Genomic DNA, 20,318 nt, shown 5'->3' with positions numbered 1-20,318 from the left:
ATCAAAGATATCATCAACTGTCTTTGCTTATTGTGCGAAAGAAAAGAAGACAGTTATTAACAATGATGTTTATTCATCGAATGATTTCAATAGATCATTTGATGAACAAAACAATTTCAAGACAAAATCTTTGTTGGCTTGTCCGATATTGAATGGTTCTGGAGATTTAATTGGTGTTGTTGAAATCGTTAACAAGAACAACAATGATTTCAATAGACTTGACAAACAAATTGTTGAAAACTTTGCTGTTTTGGCATCCGTTGCCATTGAAAATGATAGATTGAAATTACTCGCAATGAATGGACAATCGAACATAGAAATGAATAAATACATTACAGAACCTGAACGTAGTTTAGTTGGTGTTATTCCAGCGAAATTAATGTTAACTGAAGAGCAGCAAAAGATCTTTAGTTCGAGGAATTTCTTCTCTCATGAATGGAAAGGTTTGAATCATATCAAAGAAATCTTTTATTTGTATAACAAATTTGGTTTGTTGAAAGAATTTGATATATCTAATGAACTCTTCTTCAGATTCATTTACAAGGTAAGATCTTCTTATAATGATGTTCCTTATCATAATTTCATGCATGTTTGCGATGTTTTGGAGTTTTTGTGTTTCGAAATTTGTTCTCAAAATCTTCAAAATGTTTTGTCAAAATTAGAATCTTAGCTTTGTTGACATCAGATCTTTGCCATGATATTGATCATGAAGGATACAATAATGTCTTTAATATCAGAGCAGAAACGCCATTAGGAATTTTGTTTAAGGATACTTCTGTCATGGAAACTCATCATTTAACAATGTCTATTGATATTATTTCTGATGAAAATTATAATATCATTCACGCATTGGATGAGAAAGACACAAAGAAGTTCTGGCAAATGATGATTAAGTTCATTCTTGGTACAGATATGGCTAGACATTATGATATTATCAAGGCAGTTAAAGCAAAAATTGAAGCTGGTGAGTTCAATTTGGAAAATGAAGAAGACAGAAAATCTGCAATGGGATTAATTATGAAAGTTGCTGATATTTCAAGTGTCGCAAGACCATTTGAAATCGCTAATAAATGGGTTGATATCCTCAATAATGAATACTTCAGACAAGGTGACAGAGAAAAGTCTTCTGGAATGGGTTTGACATCGCCACAAAATGACAGAGAACATCCAGATAAACCGAAATCCCAAATTGGTTTCTACAACTTTGTTTGTCTGCCATTGTATAACACTGTGGCAACCATATTCCCTGAACTGCAAGCAAATGTTGAACAACTCAAATCCAACTTGGCTGTTTGGATGTCTCTCGCTGAAAAACAAAAAGCTGAAGCTAAATAAACATTTAAAAAAATATTTTTCGTTGATTTCAAACCTGTTATTTTTCATATCTCTCACCCACAATCTTGAATCGTTAGAGTAAAAATATGAGTATATTCCCATACTTCAAAAAATAAAAAGGCCAATTAAATTTACTGTTGTATTTTAAATGAAATGTAATTAGATTCCATTGTGTTATTAATGTAAAATTAGTTATAGAATTGAAATATTTGTTCTGATTGGAAAATTGAGAAGGTTGTCTCAATTATTATTTCTTTGAAAAAAAAATAAACATATATAAAGGGAGGGATTTAATTGTATACATTCATCCGGACCATCTTATGATATATGGGAAAGATTTTATAGTAAAGCATTAATTAATACTGTTGTTAATAAAAGTCGAAAAGTCAATGAAAATAAGCATGTATTTGTTGATCATGTCCTTTTTAAAAATTTTATTAAAGATGCTGTTATCAATATTAGTTCAACAGAAGAAACGAAGCTACTTATTTCAACTTCTTCATTTTATAAATGTTCAAATGATGAATCTGGTGGATCAATCTTATTCTACAATTCAGGATCGTGTGTTCAGTATAAAATTTGCAGTTATGAAACCAAAGTATCTAATTTCGGTTCACATTCACGAGTTATTGCAACAATCGATGATAAAAATTTGAATTTAATTATTCAATCATCTATTAATAAAAACATAGGATTCTCAAGCGTTTTAGATCATAAAGGCGGAAAATTAGTTTATTCATCTATTAATATTTCAGATTCTTCATTTAATGAAGCCTCGGCTTTAAGTATTCGAAGTCCATTTTCTTTATCTATAGTAAATTATAGCAATTTTGAAAACCTTTCATCTTCCACTTTAGCCAGTTTTATGTCATACGAAGAAACACATCAATTTTCTTTTTGTAATATTATTGACAACAAAATTGTAGATACGCAAGATTATTTGGGGATATTTTGTGTTTGGGATGCAATCATTAACGTTTATCGATGCTATTTTAAAGGAAATAAGGCATATGATTTGATCGCTATATTTCCAGCTACTGATGGAACGCTTTCGGCAAGTGAGTGTTATTTTGAATCTGATAATACTTTCATAACAAATGCAGAGTATATTCATAGAACGATAGATATGAAGGAAATTGTTTTAAAGGATTTATATTCTACTTTTCTATGTGAAGTGAAATATAAAAAGATTTCTAAGCATATTCCGTTTCTCTTCCATTTTCATATTTTACTTTCCTTGGTGAAGGGGAGGAAAAGTTTGTATTTATCAATCTAATTGTTTTTATTATTATAATTTAACCAATAAGCAAATGATTAAAAATTGTCAATTAAAGAAGATCGATTGAGAAAAATTCGTGAGATTAATCGATAAACATAGTTTCAAACATCGTCAATTAAAGAAGAAAAGACATAGAATGTGTATAAGATAAACCTTGAAGATTATCGATTAAAAGGAAAGCTTTGGAATTATGAAAAAAAAGATAGAAAAAAAAATCAATGCTTTCGGTGAGGCTCGAACTCGCGACCTTAGGATTATGAGACCTACGCTCTACCTACTGAGCTACGAAAGCATTACATCAATTCAAAAAACGTTATGTTCCTAATAAAAAATTGATACTTTCTTTTCAATTTTTCATCTCTCAATTTTCTGTTGAACTGTAAAAAATGTCAAAATCAAATCTGAAAAAATTTCAATTTTTGATCGGCTGAATTGCCTGATTTTTCATCTAATGAATTCTTTAAGAGTAACGACGTTTGGACATTACTTACTCCAGACGAGAGATCAAGCAAGTCAGTTTCTTTCAACTTCCATCTTAGTGGTGTTTTGTTCGAAAACATCAACAATGATGGCGCTATTCGCCTCACACAATCGAATTCAGTTTTAACTCTCGAACATGATACATTTAACACAGTTACGTCAACCCAAAATGGTGGCTGTGTTTTCTTCAACACTGGTCAGTTGATTTATCAATCAAGCATTTGTGCTCGAAACGTTTATTCAACCACTAAAGGACATTATTGTTATGTTAGCATTCCATCATCATCAGAAAGCGTAAATGATCTTTCAACAATCTCATTAGCTGATTGTATCTCTAAGCCGACTGTTACTGATATGATTTGGTTAGGAGGTGGGCAAACATCTCTATCATACTATAATTCTACGAATAATAAAGCACAAAATTCTCCTGGTTTTTACTTCGGAAATTCATATGGACAAGCGAATGCCTCCTTTGTTAACGTCTTATCATGTAATGCTACAATAAATACGATATTCTATTCAGACTCAAAGTTTTATGTTAAAATTTCAAATTTTTATAAAAATCAAGTTTTAGATCCTATCTACTATTTCATCCAAGTCGCTGATACATCATCATCTGTTGATCATTGTGTATTTTCAGAAAATACAGCAAAAATTTTTATCAATAAGCAAATTTCTTTCACTTATTGTTCATTTAATAGAAACTCCTTTAGCTCTATCTCACCTTACTTATCATATAATGGATCTCATAGCTTCATTGTTAATACATTGTGCCATTTGGGTAAGCAACACGATTGTTTAACTGTATTCTCACGTGTAACATCGTATTTCACCATATACTCTTTCCTATTCTCTTTATCCTTATTCACTCTTGTTTGAATAAAATAATTTCTTATTAATAATTTTTTTTATTCAACAATATGTACAAAATTTATTCTTTCTAGGATACCTTCTTCGATTTCCTAGAGAATTTGAAGATCAAAGCAATTCCAATTATCATATAAATTATGACTCCAATTACAACCTTAACAATTGAATTCGAAAACATTGATGGTTTTTGGCGCAGGTCATACTTGTACCAAAGCTGGTCATCATGACGTAATACTAAAAATTCGATAGATTTAGGTGAAATTAAACCATTCACATCACGACTCATATCATCTGTTAATGATGAGCATATGTATTCATCTTTGCCTGTTAAGTTGAATTCTAATTTTGCGATCTTCTTATAAGTTTCCTCAATTTCAAACGAAAGATCATAGTCATCGAAATCAGAGACTTTCTCGAGCATCACTTTATTTGGTAGGTAGCTAGAATAATATTTTGATTGAATTATTCCAATAGAAAAACAGCCTCAAAATGAGTTTCATTTTCATCCATATCTATAAAACTTCTTATATAGTGACTAGCAAAGCTAAAAACATTAAAAATTTTTTTACAACTAAAATTACGATGACAATTTTGACAAAGATTATGGTTTACATCATTTCAAATTTTTCCTAAATGTTAGTCACCGTTACGGTTTTTTCTTTTTTTGGGGGCTCGCAAGCTCGCCCCCAAAGAAAAAACCGTAACGGTGAGCTCACATTTCGGCATAGTTTAAGTCTAGGTTTTGCATTTTAAAATGTTTGTTACCTTATCTTCTTTCAAAAGTGGCAAAAATTTGTTTGAAATTTGAAAAGATATTTTTATTTGCATAAATGACATTCAACTAAGCTGTAGCATGATTCTTTTGCATGCTCTAGTTTTTTTCTCAGTTCAATCTCCTTCCATACTCTTGCTTGTACCAGTAAGATCGCACCAAAATTCTCAAAAATTAAGATCTCCAAATTTTATGTCCAACTCCAATTATCAAACGCCCTCATTAACGCCACTCATAGCCATCTTTCATGCATGAGAAATCGTTATTAGAAGATTTTTTACGGCTAATTATCTGATTCAATTCAGATCAATACTCAAAGCCCATTATTTATTAATAAATCCTTGTTTGTCGCCTATGCGAATAAAAATTCTTTTTATATTTTAAACAATTTTTTTCACTTTGGAAGGAGAAAGGTGACTAACATTTTAAAACTGCAAAAACCGACTAAACTATTTTTGTATTTTAGCCATTCTGAAATTTTCTTTCTCTCAAAAAAAAATCCATTTCCAACTTTGTTCAGTGATTTCTATGATATTATGCTGATTGAATAGCTGAACTTTGAGGCGTTTCTGATTGGTTTATATGTTAGAAGTATTTTTATCAATTCAATTTTCGATAATTAATTTTGTTTGAACAATTTCATTTCTAAACTGTCCTCCCTACCCTCACAATGTTGTAGATGATGATAAATTGCAGTTATCAAAGACCAAAAATGAAAATACCAGAAATCTTAAAAAACAATTGTCAATTGAAACATCATTTAGCGAACCTATTGATAATGTACCATTTTCCCTTGATGGATACCAACTTATGAGTTACAAAAACAGAAAATGGATAAAAATATTTGAGCATAACGCAAGTTTTGGCTTTTTCACACCAGAAAATGTAGCTTTAAATAAAACCCTAATCTTTTCAGCATCCTAAAATACATTCCTCAAATAAATAGACCAACTTTACGATATTCTTTTATATTACGTTATCCTGGACATGCCGGCGAAAACATTTTTAGTCAATCTCAATCCCCTTTTGGAAATTACTCATCTAAAAAAGACTTGGGATTAGAAACAGATGAATCTTCCACTTGGACAGGAGAAATATGGAATGGGCTTATGCTTAGTCCAACGGATGCGACATATATGCAATGCTGCAATTCCTCTTTTTGGCATTTTGCAATTGGAGCTTACGTTAACTATCGTTATCCAAATACATTTCCTGGGCCTTGGGTGATAAGATCTAGTACAGGTGATTCTTTTGATGCGAACAAAGTTGTTCTTTGGATGGAAATCAAAAGTTTTACAGATGTTTTCGAATTCACAGTATGTTCAAATAATTGTAATGTTTATTTTAATATTTTGTTTAACTGTATAAATGCTTTTGTTGTAATTTAACTTATCAACTGTATTCTCAAAGCCAAATGATCTTTTTTTATCCATCATTCAATAGCAAATCAATGGATAGCATGACCTATATTTAGAAGAAAATGCGTTGTCAATATTGACATGATTATATTATTAAGAACATCTTAGAAAAGTGTAACAATTGATTAGTTAAGTAATTGAAATTAAGACAGTATGGGGGTTTTTAACGTGGATTTTGTTTTAGCGTGGAACCGTTTTTCGACTGTAGAGGTCGAAGGTTCAAATCCAGATTTTCAATTTTTTCCAAGTTGCATCTCAATGAAAATCCACGCTAAAACAGTCTAGCGTTATCTGCAAGTCCTACGAACAGGATCTCGGTGGATATAATATCAAATACATGTATGGATGCATATATATGAAATACTAATAAAATTGATGTTTATTAAAAAATATTATAATTTATTTCTTCTAAAGTTTTTATTTTATAGATTAATACATAATATCAATCTATATTGTATATCATTTTTGTTGCATGCTAAGTAGTGTCAACGATAGAAATTGAGAGGAGATTAATCGTCGAGGAAGTACGATTATTTTTTGGGCAAAAAAGTATCTTAAAAAATAATTATAAGTATGAATTTAAAATAAAAAATTTGAAAGTTAATTTGAGATGCTCATATAATTTTTTGAAATGAAAAAAATAAAAATAGTCTAGATGAGTTAATTAATATCCAATCTTTAGATATATCAAAAAAATAACCAAAAATGGATTTTCAGAAGACTTTTCAAGGGTTAATGAAAAGTAATATATAGAAAATAATAATAGATATTTGGATTTTATGGATATTGATAAGCATAATATTAAATTTTTAGAAAAAAACACTTTTCGTAAGTATTCAATATTTGAGAATACGCTCCAAAAAAAATAGATTCTCTTATATTTGCTTATATAAAAGGAAACTCTCTATCAGATGCGAATGCATGAATTCAGCACCTCTGATAGAGAGTTTCCTCTTATATAAGCAAATCTTTTTCATGAGTTATTGTTAATATAAAAACATAAAAAGCTACCAATATGAGAAATTAAACCCTGCGAGGTACCAGTCTAGAACTGGCGCTTCGCAGGGTTTAATTTCTCTTGACAAATGACAAAACTTGTTCGCAATTGTGAACCATTGCGAGCAAGTTTGCCAGATATCTGGAAGGAATTGCTCCTTATGATATATGCATTGTAACTGTATATATCATAAAGAGCAATTCCTTCAATTAAACGCAAAAACTTTGGTGCAATCGTTGCTGATTGCACCAAAGTTTTCGAACATTCCCGAAGGAATTGGAGGGTGAGAGATACAAAGTCTATCTATGTACCTCCCACCCTCCAATTCCCTCGGGAAAGTTCGAAAACTCGGTCGCAATCAGATGCAATTGCGACCGAGTTTTCGAACTTTCTATTAGGAATAGGAGCCTACAAAGCACTGATTATATATCAGTGCCTGGTAGGCTCCTATTCCTTCTCTGAAGCTGGGAAATTTTGTCTGAATAGTTTAACATTTGGACAAAAAACTTTCGGCTCTAAAAATATCAAAAAATACAACTTGGCTCCATAATAATCCTGTCATGGTGGCTGTTTGTATCCCCTAGTATTTTCCTCTTGAATCTCTTTTTCTGTCGAAATTAAATTCAAATCTCAGAAGTAGAAGTGAATAATCGACTTATTACTGCTATTATACGAATAAATAAATTCATTATATTATTTTTATTTACATAATATCTGTTTGAAGTCCATAATTCTATAAATTTTTCTTCAAAAACATTACAATCTTGATAGTTTTGATACTGTTTAATAGGTTTTTGGCACCTTATTTAGTATTTACTACGTATAGAGTCGATCTGAACTTAATTTTCGGAAATTTAAAATATTTATTATAAGTAAAGTCTGATTTGAAATTTATGTTTAACTACTCATATCTTGCATTATCCTGAGTAGCTTTTGTAAAAATTCATCAAAAAAGATTTTAACGTGCTTTAATTTTTATTTTTTAAAATAATGCATATTATTCTATAACTAGCATATTTACAAATTTTAGTGCTTTCAAAAATTTAATCCTCCTCCTCTCAAATAAACGTACATCCGGGTGGCCTGTTTTTTGCAAAAAATAAAATTTCATTTTTTATGCTTAAAAAGTCAGAATTTTTATTTGCTTCTGGGATATATGATGGCTATATCAGATGCCCATTCTTTTTGATACTCAACATTAAACATAAAACTTAGCCGTTAAGGCTCTTCTGAAAATATTTTTTTCCCGAAAAATTTTCGAAAAAAATCAAAATAGTTTAGTCGGTTTTTGCAGTTTTAAAATGTTAGTCACCTTTCTCCTTCCAAAGTGAAAAAAATTGTTTAAAATATAAAAAGAATTTTTATTCGCATAGGCGACAAACAAGGATTTATTAATAAATAATGGGCTTTGAGTATTGATCTGAATTGAATCAGATAATTAGCCGTAAAAAATCTTCTAATAACGATTTCTCATGCATGAAAGATGGCTATGAGTGGCGTTAATGAGGGCGTTTGATAATTGGAGTTGGACATAAAATTTGGAGATCTTAATTTTTGAGAATTTTGGTGCGATCTTACTGGTACAAGCAAGAGTATGGAAGGAGATTGAACTGAGAAAAAAACTAGAGCATGCAAAAGAATCATGCTACAGCTTAGTTGAATGTCATTTATGCAAATAAAAATATCTTTTTCAAATTTCAAACAAATTTTTGCCACTTTTTGAAAGAAGATAAGGTAACAAACATTTTAAAATGCAAAACCTAGACTTAAACTATGCCGAAATGTGAGCTCACCGTTACGGTTTTTTCTTTGGGGGCGAGCTTGCGAGCCCCCAAAAAAAGAAAAAACCGTAACGGTGACTAACATTTAGGAAAAATTTAAAAATCCCCGAATCTGCAGGGATTTTAAAAAATTCTTTTTAGTAAAACTTAAGGATATTGTATCAGATATATTGGTATGGGCAAATTCAATTTTAATCCAATATTCATCGAGATATTAAGTTAACGAAGCGTTCAAAATTGAGAGGGTAATCCTCCTCCTCTCAAATAAACGTACATGCGGGTGCACCCTTAAAAACCCCCATACTGTTAAGAGTTACAATAATAGGGAAATTAATGTGATAATAAACAAGAATAAGGTATATTAAAAGATATGGAGTAAGGGTTTCGTTTTGCGAAAAAAACGTACAATACGCAATTTCGCTAAAAAAACATTTAGCTAGCAATTTCGACCTTTGACTCCACTCAAGACGTCACTTTTTTAATTTTGCGGTATCATATTTTTGGAAAATCTTTATGAATATTATATAAAAAGTCTCTTTAATATCTATATTTCATATTTTTATCGATTTTTAAAGTTTTTGCGAAAAGTATTCAATTATTTTGCTATTTGGTCGGGTAAATGTTAGATTTGCGACATTTTCTGATATGATATTCAGATTCTACGTTGATAATAATGCTTATAGAACCCTCTTGCTATTGTGTCAAAATTGCGAAACCGATAGCAAAAATATCTCGCAATATCAAAATTGAGATATTGAGTGAATTATGCATTATAGAGATTAAAAATCTGATTTGTGAAAACATCTCATCAGTTTCTAGCTAATTCAAAAATCTTTACTATCTTATTCGATTAAAATGAAAAGGGAATAGTTTCATTATGCTTTAAATGACAGCCTTATAATATAATCATAGTTTTCGCTCAATATGCAGCATTTTTTTTCGAAATCTATGGTCAATGTCCTAAATACTGATTGCTTTGCATTCATATCTCTTACATTTTCTATACCCACATCACTATTCATTGCTATTCCTATCTTTTTCATTTTTGTTTGTTTCTCATAATTTCTCAAAAAACACGATAACTTGATATTTGTAAATATCATACTTTATAACGTAAATAAGAACTTGACCTATTAAGAAAAGCAGTAATGAAAAGAAAATCTGAAATTCATAAAAATTACAAGTTTCTGATGACAATTAGCTTAATTAAACCAGGTACAAGATTATATAATTGTATTTTCTATCCAATTATCCATATAATATCTTATCCAGAAAAAATAACTTGACCAATACCAAATGATTTTTTAACTAGTAAATAAAGTATTTTCTTTACACACACATTGTATATCATAGTTTTTTTTTTTGGTTTCGCAAAACATCCAAAAACAAATATGCTATAAAAGTGACAATTTTAGCAAAACGAAACCCTTACATATATCGTTGAAGGTTGAAAAAATCTCTAATATTTGAGCCCAAAATTTCAAATTTTAATTTTTTGAAAAAAGAGGCCACCCGTATGTACGTTTATTTGAGAGGAGGAGGATTATATTTTTGAAAGTGTGAAACATTATGAATATGTTAATTATATAATAATATGTATTATTATAAAAAAGAAAAAATAAAGCACGTTAAAATTTTTCTTTCTTGATTTTTTACAAAATCTACTTAGAATTATGCAAAATATGACTAAATAATTATAAATTTCAAGTTAAATTTTAATTTTGATAAATAATTTAAATTTCAAAATATCAAGTTCAGTTCGACTATGTATGTAGTAATTCCTCAATAAAGTGCCAAAACCCTATTAAAATATATGAACATTTTCAACATTTTAATGTTTTTATTTAAAAATTTGTTGGAATATGAGCTTCAAACAATTATTATGTAAATAAAAATAATTAAATATATGTATTTATTCGTATTACAACCGTAGTAAGTCGATTCTTCCTTTCTTCTACTGAGTTTTGAATTTGATTTCGAATTGTAAAGAGATTCAAAGGGAAAATACTAGCGGATAAAAACTACCTCAATGAAAGGGTCATAATGGAGTCAAGTTGTATTTTTTGATATTTTTTGCTTTTCGAGCCTAAATAGGTAGCCAAGATAATGCCTAAAAATAAGGTTCTAAATTCTGAAGTTTACATGATCCTCTCGTGTGCACCCTTAAAACTAAATTCGATTTTTCGTAAAATTTTTTCAAAATTCATCACTTTTTGAATGAACCGATTTTTCAATTGTTCATTTTATTCAAGAGAATTGTTTTACTCAAGAATGTAAAATAAAATCTAGAAAAGTGACAGGATTATTCTGTCATCGAAAATCTTTTTAAGTTAAGTTTTTGTAAGCTTTTCATCACTGAAAAACAATACGATGCAATTTCTTGAACTTGAGAAGGTATTGTGATTTCAGTCAATGAATCACATCCATAGAATGCATGCTCTCCTATAAATTTAATTGAATCAGGAAGATTTATTGAAGACAAATTTTCACAAAACATAAATGCATATTTATTTATGGTTTCGATGTTTTTCAAGTCTAAACTTTTAAGATTTGTGCAATGGTAAAAACAACCGCCAGATATCTCTTTTAACGATGAAGGAATTTCAAATCTTGTTAAAGAAATACAGTTGTAAAATGGAAGAGTTTAGAAAAAATAAATGAAAAATTAAATGCTTTCGGTGAGGCTCGAACTCGCGACCTTAGGATTATGAGACCTACGCTCTACCTACTGAGCTACGAAAGCATTACATCTATTCAATAAATATGATGTTGATAATAAAAATTGACTACTTTCTTTTCAATTTTTCAAATTCTCAATTTTCTATGATGCTAAAAATTTGACAAAAATTTTGATATAAAATAGAGAAACTAATTTGTCTGATTTTTCATCGGGCAAATATTTTAAAGATAAGTATTCTTGGAAATTACAACCTCCATATGACAAGTCAAACAAATCAATTGCTTTCAACTTTCAAATCATTGGTATTTTGTTCGAAAACATCAACAATGAAGGTGCTATTAGCCTCACACAATCGAATTCAGTTTTAACTCTCGAACATGATACATTTAACACAGTTACGTCAACCCAAAATGGTGGCTGTGTTTTCTTCAACACTGGTCAGTTGATTTATCAATCAAGCATTTGTGCTCGAAACGTATCCTCAACCACTAAAGGACATTATTGTTATGTTAGCATTCCATCATCATCAGAAAGCATAAATTACGTTTCAACAATTTCGATTTCGGATTGTACAAACAAACCATCTGTTGATGATATGATTTGGCTTGGAGGTGGGAAAATCTCATTTTCATATTACAATTGCTCTAATAATATTGTTTGGAATACGCCATCACTTTTTTGCATTCTTTCATATGGTCAAGCAAACATATCATTCATTAATGCTATGTCATGCACCGCTAATAATGATGCTATTGTTTATTTTCGAACTGCAGCGTCGTTAGAAAATTCTAATTTTTATAATAATAGTGTCTTAGCAAACGCAAAATTCTTTTTTCATTTCGACGCAGGAACAGGTACTTTTAGAATTGATAACTGTGTATTTTCAGAAAATAACGCGAAAAACTTTAGAAATACTGATCATGTTTTTACAGTTACTTCTTGTTCTTTCAATAATAATAAATTTAGTTCTATATCACCAATTCTAACATACAAAGGCTCACATGCGTTCATTGTTGATACAAAGTGTCACATCGGACAGAAGCATGACTGTTTTGCCGACTTCAACTGTGTTTCTCCATATTTTATTCCCGACTACAATCTACTCTCTTTCTCTTTTTTCATTTTAAATTTATGAATAAAAATTTGCTTTTTGTGACTTTGTTTCTAACATAACATGTTCTCTTTAGCATGCATAATTGCGAAAATATCTGCAATAGCATGTAGTTAGCTTGAAACTGATTTTTTCCAAAAAAATTGATCGAAGTTCGACTTTTTGAAGGTATTTTTGATGTAAAGTTTAGATCTCTTTATTTCAAAGATACAATGTGTAATTTTTGATTTTTTGAATGAATTGAAAATTTTGTCAAAAATTTAGGAAACATTGAGTAAGTGATTTGTCTGATTTTTCATCAAAAGAATTCTTCAAAGACAAGTACTTTTGGACATTACTACCTCCAAATGAACGATCAAGCAAATCAGTTCCTCTCAACTTCCATCTTAGTGGAGTTTTTTTCGAAAAGATCAACAACGAGGGTGTTATTCGAATCAGTGAATCAAATTCAATCTTAATTCTCGAACAAGACACATTTAACACAATCACATCTACCCAAAATGGTGGCTGTGTTCTTTTCAACCCAGGTCACTCGATTTATCAAACCAACATTTGCGCGCGAAACGTTTATTCACGTACAAAAGCAAACTACTGTCTTGTCAATCTCTCACAATCATCAAAAAGTATAAATTTTGTTTCAATAATTTCTATTACAGAATGTACTACTCAGCCAGGCACCTCAGATGTCACATGGCTTGGTGGAGGAAAAACATCATTATCGTATTACAATTCTACAAGTAATGTTTTCATGAGTACTACTGGATTTTATTTTGGATTCTCTTATGGTAACGCCAACGCATCTTTCGCTAATGTATTGTCGTGTAACTCTACTTTTAATTCTGTTGTTTTTTCTCATTCAGTTTGCGAAATTAAATACTCAAATTTTTATAAAGATATCATTATGAATAATTCGTATTCTTTTTTCAGCTTTGATAAATCTAATACATTAGTTGACCATTGTGTATTTTCAGAAAACAAAGCAGAACATTTTTTGAACCAATAAGTTATATTCAGATCTTGTTCGTTTAACAGAAACTCGTTTAGTTCAATATCTCCTTATCTGCCTTATACAGGATCATATAAATTCATTATTGATACAAATTGCCACAATGGACAAAAGTATGATTGCTTAACTGGAATCTCATGTGTTTCCAGATGTTTTGCTTTCCAATATTATCTAATGTTTTTCTCTTTGTTAATTCTTTCTTAATTATTCTCAATAAAAACCATTTAGTTCCTATTTTTTAATGAAATGGGGTATTATAATGTAGATATTCTTATATATTGATATATCTCATACCTGAAAATAGAAAATATACTTTCAAAGCTGAATATGCATATAATATAGGCATCATTAGTGAGATATAAGATTAAATTTTGAAATGAAATGCATCTTTCCATTGAGACAAACATGATGATCATTACGTTTATCTTCAATTCATGCATTATAAAATTTTTAAAAAAGTGAAAATTTTAAAAATGGAATGATTAAATAACAATTTATTCATGAAAATATCATAAAACATAAAAATTGGAATTATGAACATGATTTATAATTGGAGCTGGTGCTAAAACACACCATTTAATCTCATAAATGTTCATTGTTATTGCTCCGAAATATAAAAAAACTGACAAGACGATTTAGAAATAATTGATTCTTCATATATCAATAAAACATAAGTAGGGCTGTACAAGATTTAAAAAAACATTGCCGGGTTACCGTAGAGGCCTAAAAAAATCGCGCCTCGGCGGCAAGCCGCCTCGGCATTAAGAATGCGCATCTAAATTTTTATATGTCCTTCTTTCTTTTATTTTTCCCTTCCCTTCCTTTTCTTTTTCTTTTTTTCCTCCTCTTGCTCTCATTTACCTTTTTTTCCTTTTCTCATCATTTTTCAAAATTTAAAATTTTTATCAAAAATCTTGCCTATAAAAGCAGATTATGGAACCTTTTAATGCCTCTTAATCAATATTATACAGCATAAAGCATATTAAATGAAAGTAATTACGTATAAATTTATTTTATTATCTTATTTATTAATTCTTTAGCATGTATTGTTTAATATTAACTTTTCTGTACATTAAATATGATATCTCCAAAGTATGAATGCCTTGTAACGAAACGAAAACTTAATTTTATGTTGAATATTTGTCACAAACATTAGATTATTAAAATATATGTTGGATATCCCTTAGTATGAGACTTCATGACTCTTGTTGTCTAACGTGAGCTTTGGATTGCAAGCTTGCTACAGCACATAAGTATTCTGTGGTTAAAAAAACCACATGAGCTTTAAAAACTATAAAACCAAAAATAATTGTTATAATTTAAATGAAGAAGTAATTTAAAACGATTTTATTTATGATCAAATTTTATATATTTTTTTGGATCAAATCCATTTTAATAGAATTTATATACTATTCATCTATTAGTAAACACTACCGTATATTATTTTTTAAGCTATCTTATTTTTTGAAATTTTATTCAACTCTTTGGTCGCAAGAAGAATTGCATGATAAATAAAAACATTTAATCAAAGTCAATTTTATTTTTCATATTCAAATGGACTGAGTGTTAACGGGCGCGTAAAGGATTGGCGTCCTAAGGCGTCCTGATGTAAACTATTCATTTTTTGAGAAGTTTACACCATAATTGAATAGTTTATGGCGTCCTGAGAGGAGATTTCAATGGTTATGGCGTCCTAAAAAAAAGAAGAAAATGATTTTTTCTCGATTTTTCTAGAAATTGAATTTTTTAAAAAAGAAAAAAATCAAAACGTATACATTCAAGAAAGACTATAAATGAAGATTTTTCTATTTTTTTTCATTCTAAAACATCTTTTTTTGGATAATTTTTTTTAATAAATATGTAAGAAAGATTGAAAAAAAGTAAATTTACTTTAAGAAAATTCGTTTTACATGATGTAAGACCCATAACAACTATAAATATTCAATTATTTAAAATAAAAAAAGAAAAACAGATTAAATGTATCTCACATCAAAATCCATTGACCTAAGGATGTTAAGTTTCTGTTTTTAAAAGTTGATATTTTTTTTTTAATTTTAAGAAAATTAATAGCATGTTATTAGACAATAGGAGTGTAATGATATTGACTAAACAGAAATGAGAGAATAGAGATATAATTTTGATAAGCAATATTGCGAACAAATTCTGAAGTAAAATCGCGATCAATAATTGAAAATTACGATCATGTACTGAAAAATGACGATCGAATTGAATGAATAGAATTATATCTAAGAAAAAATAAATTGTATTTAGAAGATGAACAAAGAAAGGTGTATGCTAAAAATCATTTAACAATAAATGGAAATAAAACGAAATTGTTAAAAGAAAAAAATGAAAATTGTTAAGGGTGCACACGAGAGGATCATGTAAACTTCAGAATTTAGAACCTTATTTTTAGGCATTATCTTGGCTACCTATTTAGGCTCGAAAAGCAAAAAATATCAAAAAATACAACTTGACTCCATTATGACCCTTTCATTGAGGTAGTTTTTATCCGCTAGTATTTTCCCTTTGAATCTCTTTACAATTCGAAATCAAATTCAAAACTCAGTAGAAGAAAGGAAGAATCGACTTACTACGGTTGTAATACGAATAAATACATATATTTAATTATTTTTATTTACATAATAATTGTTTGAAGCTCATATTCCAACAAATTTTTAAATAAAAACATTAAAATGTTGAAAATGTTCATATATTTTAATAGGGTTTTGGCACTTTATTGAGGAATTACTACATACATAGTCGAACTGAACTTGATATTTTGAAATTTAAATTATTTATCAAAATTAAAATTTAACTTGAAATTTATAATTATTTAGTCATATTTTGCATAATTCTAAGTAGATTTTGTAAAAAATCAGAAAGAAAAATTTTAACGTGCTTTATTTTTTCTTTTTTATAATAATACATATTATTATATAATTAACATATTCATAATGTTTCACACTTTCAAAAATATAATCCTCCTCCTCTCAAATAAACGTACATACGGGTGGCCTCTTTTTTCAAAAAATTAAAATTTGAAATTTTGGGCTCAAATATTAGAGATTTTTTCAACCTTCAACGATATATGTTGTCTATATCAGACCTCCTTTCTTTTTGATACTTAACATTGTTCCTAAATCTTAGCCGTTAAGGCTGTTCTGAAAATATTTTTTTTCGAAAAAATTCGAAAAAAATTCTTAAAATTCAAAAATCCCTTAATTCCTGAGGATTTTTGAAAAAAGTTTTTACATGAACATGTGTATATTATATGAAGTATATTGATAAGGTAAAAATCAAATTTTATTGCATATTCATCGAGAAAATAAACTAACGAATCCCTCAAAATTGAGAGGGTAATCCTCCTCCTCTCAAATAAACATACATACAGGTGCACCCTTAAATAATATATTATTTTTTAGTCATAAGAATAAAAATATAGTAGTTATAAAAGGAATTAGACTTCATATATCAATTCTTTTTCTCTGTAAATGTGGAACGTTTGCTTTTCGATCTCTTTCGATGAACTTGAAAATATAAGTTATTATCGCTGAGAATCCTTTCCGAAATAGGAGCTTTACGTTTAGGAGGATTGTCGGATGAATTTTGTTTTTTATTGTTTGATTTTGTTGTTATGGAAGATTTTTTCTTATTTTTTTCAGAATTTTGCTTGCTATTAACTGAAACTTGTTTTGACGGCCCAACAATAGCATTTGTAGTAGGAAGAATTCCCAAGAACGAGCGCATTTTCGATAATTGTTTTTTCAATATGATCAAGAAGGTCCAGCTTATGTTCTAGATTACTAGACATTTGATTTGTAGAAGGATGGTTTTGATTTTCTGGTTCTAAATCTGTAGAGTCTGCAATATTTGAATTTTCGGAGCGAATTGGAGCATCTGAACCTTGATTTGTATCGGCTTGCTCAAAATTAGTTTGAATTGGAGTGGATGAATTAAAATCTGGATGATTTAATGTTTCATTAAATAATGCCATAATTTTTTCTCTTTTTTCATTAATAAACTTAGTGATCATTGTATCTTTATCTGTTAGATCGATCGATTTGAGTATATCTGCATCATGAACTGGAATATTTTCGAACAATGAACTCGATTCTATGGAACCATATGGAGAAATCTCGTTCTGAGCCAAAGAAAGATCACTTACGTTGTATTGTTTGATAGAAAAAATTGTTTTCTCAAGTTCTTTTTGAAAGCAGTCAAGAATATAATTTTTGTAGCTATCAGTGATAACGGTTTTTATATGGCGCTCGATCTTCTGGTTATTTTTGATGGCGTTATATTTATCTAATTGGATTTGAGATATCTTCTTAATAGCTTCATAAATGTTTGGATGTTTTAACGAAGAAAATTCTGAATGCATATTCTCGAGGCAATCATTAGTGAATATTGCAGTTGCATTATTATATTGAGATATTAAATTGTAGTGCGGCAACCAAACTTTGTTGAAATAATCAATATAATCTTTGATCGAATCAACTTTATTTTGATTAATTATATGCATTGTAAGTACAAATTCTTCATGAGACATGAATGGAGTAATAGAATATAGCTTAAATAAAGAATTTTGTAAAGTATTGAAATTTTTTGTATAAAGTGCTACAAGTTTCCTGTGTAAAGCTTGTTTGAAATGAAATAGGCATCCAATTATACGGACTTTAGGGAAAATTTGTTGAAGTGCCTCTATCATTCCCTTTTCAAAATCACAATGAATTTGAATTAGCTTTGAAAATTGAATACCCTTGACAGTAAAAATATATTCAAATGCCTTCTTATAAGATTCAAATGTGCGGTTTTTCATGAATATAAATAAAAGTGGTAGATATTGATTTGTTGAAGGTTCACAAATCATAATTGTTAGCATCTGTCCTTTTTGAAAATGTTTTGGTGTAATTTTAAAAGTTCCATCGCAAAATAAATCTGTGGCTTCTTTTGCAAATTGAATTGCCTTCTCAAAACCAAAAAACATCGTCTCACAATTTGCTTGAAAAATGGCCAATGAAAAACTGCTCGCCATTTATTAAACAAAAATTAGCAATTTCATCGTCTGTAATTTTTTCTCCAATAGAAAATTTTCTGGACTTATTATAAACTTCCCTGACCAATGAATCTTTAATTAATGGGTTTTCATCAGTACCAACAGCAAGTTCTGTCATAAATTTTTAATCTGCTGAAAAGTGCCGTTGTCTTCAGAAAATTTTGCCATTGCCTTATTGTATATTTCTGTCAGAGTCATTGATTTATGAAGATCATTTTTTTCATTTTGTAACTTTTTAAATTGTCTGCATTCGGGTATATGTTCCTTTTGTAAATCTTCGGAAACTGAACTGTTCTCAATTTTAACTAAATAACGTGCTTGACAAGAATGATCGATGCAACGGTAGTAACGTTCAATATTATTTGAATTAATAATATTTGTATGATCATGCGAATAAAGCATATCTTTGCGAACAATTGTATCAGGATATTTTCCAGTAACTGCGGGAATATTTTTAACTGCAATATAACTAAAATATCTTCTGACAGCTTTAGATTCATTTTCGTGGTATTTAATATTAAAATATTGAAGAACTTGTTTGATTATATTCGTTTTTTCATCTCTCGATGTTGATTTTTGGTATTTATCAGATTGTTCCCTGATAAATATTTTATTTTCGTCTGTAAAGTTTGCTCTTTTTTGATTAAATATAGATGATTTTCCCATTAAAAAATGAAATGATGCAAAATTTACGAAAACCGTTCGAAAATTGAATCAAAAATGAAAAGTAATACTTAAATGAGTAATTCTTTGAGATATTGGTCTTAGATTGAATGTAGCGTCATTCTTATATAGAATATATATTCATATCATCGGAAATATGATAAAAAGCATATAATAAATGTCAAAAAAGTGAACAAATAAGCAAAGATATTTTTTAAAAAAACAATGAAAAGTAATACTTAAATGAGTAATTCTTTGAGATATTGGTCTTAGATTGAATGTAGCGTCATTCTTATATAGAATATATATTCATATCATCGGAAATATGATAAAAAGCATATAATAAATGTCAAAAAAGTGAACAAATAAGCAAAGATATTTTTTAAAAAACAATGAAAAGTAATACTTAAATGAGTAATTCTTTGAGATATTGGTCTTAGATTGAATGTAGCGTCACAAATTTCACAAATATAATTTACTATACAATTTTATTCATTTTTTTAAAATGGCTGACGACAGTCTGTATCAACTAACTCAACTAGTCAAGCATAATGATTATTCTTCGGATTCATTAAATCAACTTTATCAATGCATAAGTACAATGACAGAAAGATCAATTGGATGCTTGAATTGGGATAAATTTTTCAAAAAAATCACAGTGACTGATGAAGTTCTTTTACATTTTTTAGCATCCGTTTTAAACATTGAAAAAATATCAGAATGTTTCAAGGATTCTATTTTTTATCACAATATTAATCTTGAAAAATTCAGTAATTTAACTGAAACAGAACAACAAACAATTTTAAATTCCTACAAAGCGGATAAGTTTACATATTACATAATGTGCTCACAAATTGTAAAATCAAA

General features: G+C 28.9%; 4 protein-coding genes and 2 non-coding genes across 6 annotated transcripts, besides 7 other annotated features; 1 reads left to right on the top strand and 5 right to left on the bottom strand.

Annotated features, from left to right (window-relative positions):
* Nucleotides 1–69: 69 nt before the first annotated feature.
* On the bottom strand, nucleotides 70–315 carry TVAGG3_0699300 (uncharacterized protein; the record flags this gene model as incomplete). Its single annotated transcript, XM_001305193.1, has 1 exon — nucleotides 70–315. The coding sequence occupies one exon, from the start codon at nucleotides 313–315 to the stop codon at nucleotides 70–72; it is 246 nt and encodes an 81-aa protein (XP_001305194.1).
* A 486-nt stretch (nucleotides 316–801) lies between these two features.
* TVAGG3_0699290 (3',5'-cyclic-nucleotide phosphodiesterase protein) lies at nucleotides 802–1,335 on the top strand (the record flags this gene model as incomplete). The annotated part of the gene is made up of 1 exon (XM_001305192.1): nucleotides 802–1,335. One exon carries the CDS (start codon nucleotides 802–804, stop codon nucleotides 1,333–1,335), a length of 534 nt encoding a protein of 177 aa, XP_001305193.1.
* A 1,498-nt stretch (nucleotides 1,336–2,833) lies between these two features.
* Nucleotides 2,834–2,906, bottom strand: TVAGG3_0699280. Its single transcript has one exon. It is a non-coding gene; the product is annotated as a tRNA-Met (tRNA).
* A 1,128-nt stretch (nucleotides 2,907–4,034) lies between these two features.
* TVAGG3_0699270 (A9 protein conserved region family) lies at nucleotides 4,035–4,385 on the bottom strand (the record flags this gene model as incomplete). Its single annotated transcript, XM_001305191.1, has 1 exon — nucleotides 4,035–4,385. The coding sequence occupies one exon, from the start codon at nucleotides 4,383–4,385 to the stop codon at nucleotides 4,035–4,037; it is 351 nt and encodes a 116-aa protein (XP_001305192.1).
* A 2,860-nt stretch (nucleotides 4,386–7,245) lies between these two features.
* Nucleotides 7,246–7,654: a mobile genetic element.
* A 14-nt stretch (nucleotides 7,655–7,668) lies between these two features.
* Nucleotides 7,669–8,232: a mobile genetic element.
* Nucleotides 8,233–10,441: 2,209 nt separating this feature from the next.
* Nucleotides 10,442–11,094: a mobile genetic element.
* Nucleotides 11,095–11,602: 508 nt separating this feature from the next.
* On the bottom strand, nucleotides 11,603–11,675 carry TVAGG3_0699230. The gene has a single exon. It is a non-coding gene; the product is annotated as a tRNA-Met (tRNA).
* Nucleotides 11,676–14,368: 2,693 nt separating this feature from the next.
* Nucleotides 14,369–14,595: a mobile genetic element.
* Nucleotides 14,596–15,308: 713 nt separating this feature from the next.
* Nucleotides 15,309–15,423: a mobile genetic element.
* Nucleotides 15,424–16,092: 669 nt separating this feature from the next.
* Nucleotides 16,093–17,131: a mobile genetic element.
* Nucleotides 17,132–20,318: part of a mobile genetic element that runs on past the window's edge.
* Nucleotides 17,409–18,113, bottom strand: TVAGG3_0699190 (MULE transposase domain-containing protein; the record flags this gene model as incomplete). Its single annotated transcript, XM_051243315.1, has 1 exon — nucleotides 17,409–18,113. One exon carries the CDS (start codon nucleotides 18,111–18,113, stop codon nucleotides 17,409–17,411), a length of 705 nt encoding a protein of 234 aa, XP_051089902.1.

This window comes from Trichomonas vaginalis, chromosome III (assembly GCF_026262505.1).
Source record: "Trichomonas vaginalis G3 chromosome III, whole genome shotgun sequence".
Lineage (NCBI taxonomy): Eukaryota > Parabasalia > Trichomonadida > Trichomonadidae > Trichomonas > Trichomonas vaginalis.
The sequence above is the reverse complement of the archived record's forward strand: the minus strand, read 5'-3'. Positions and strand labels throughout refer to the sequence as shown.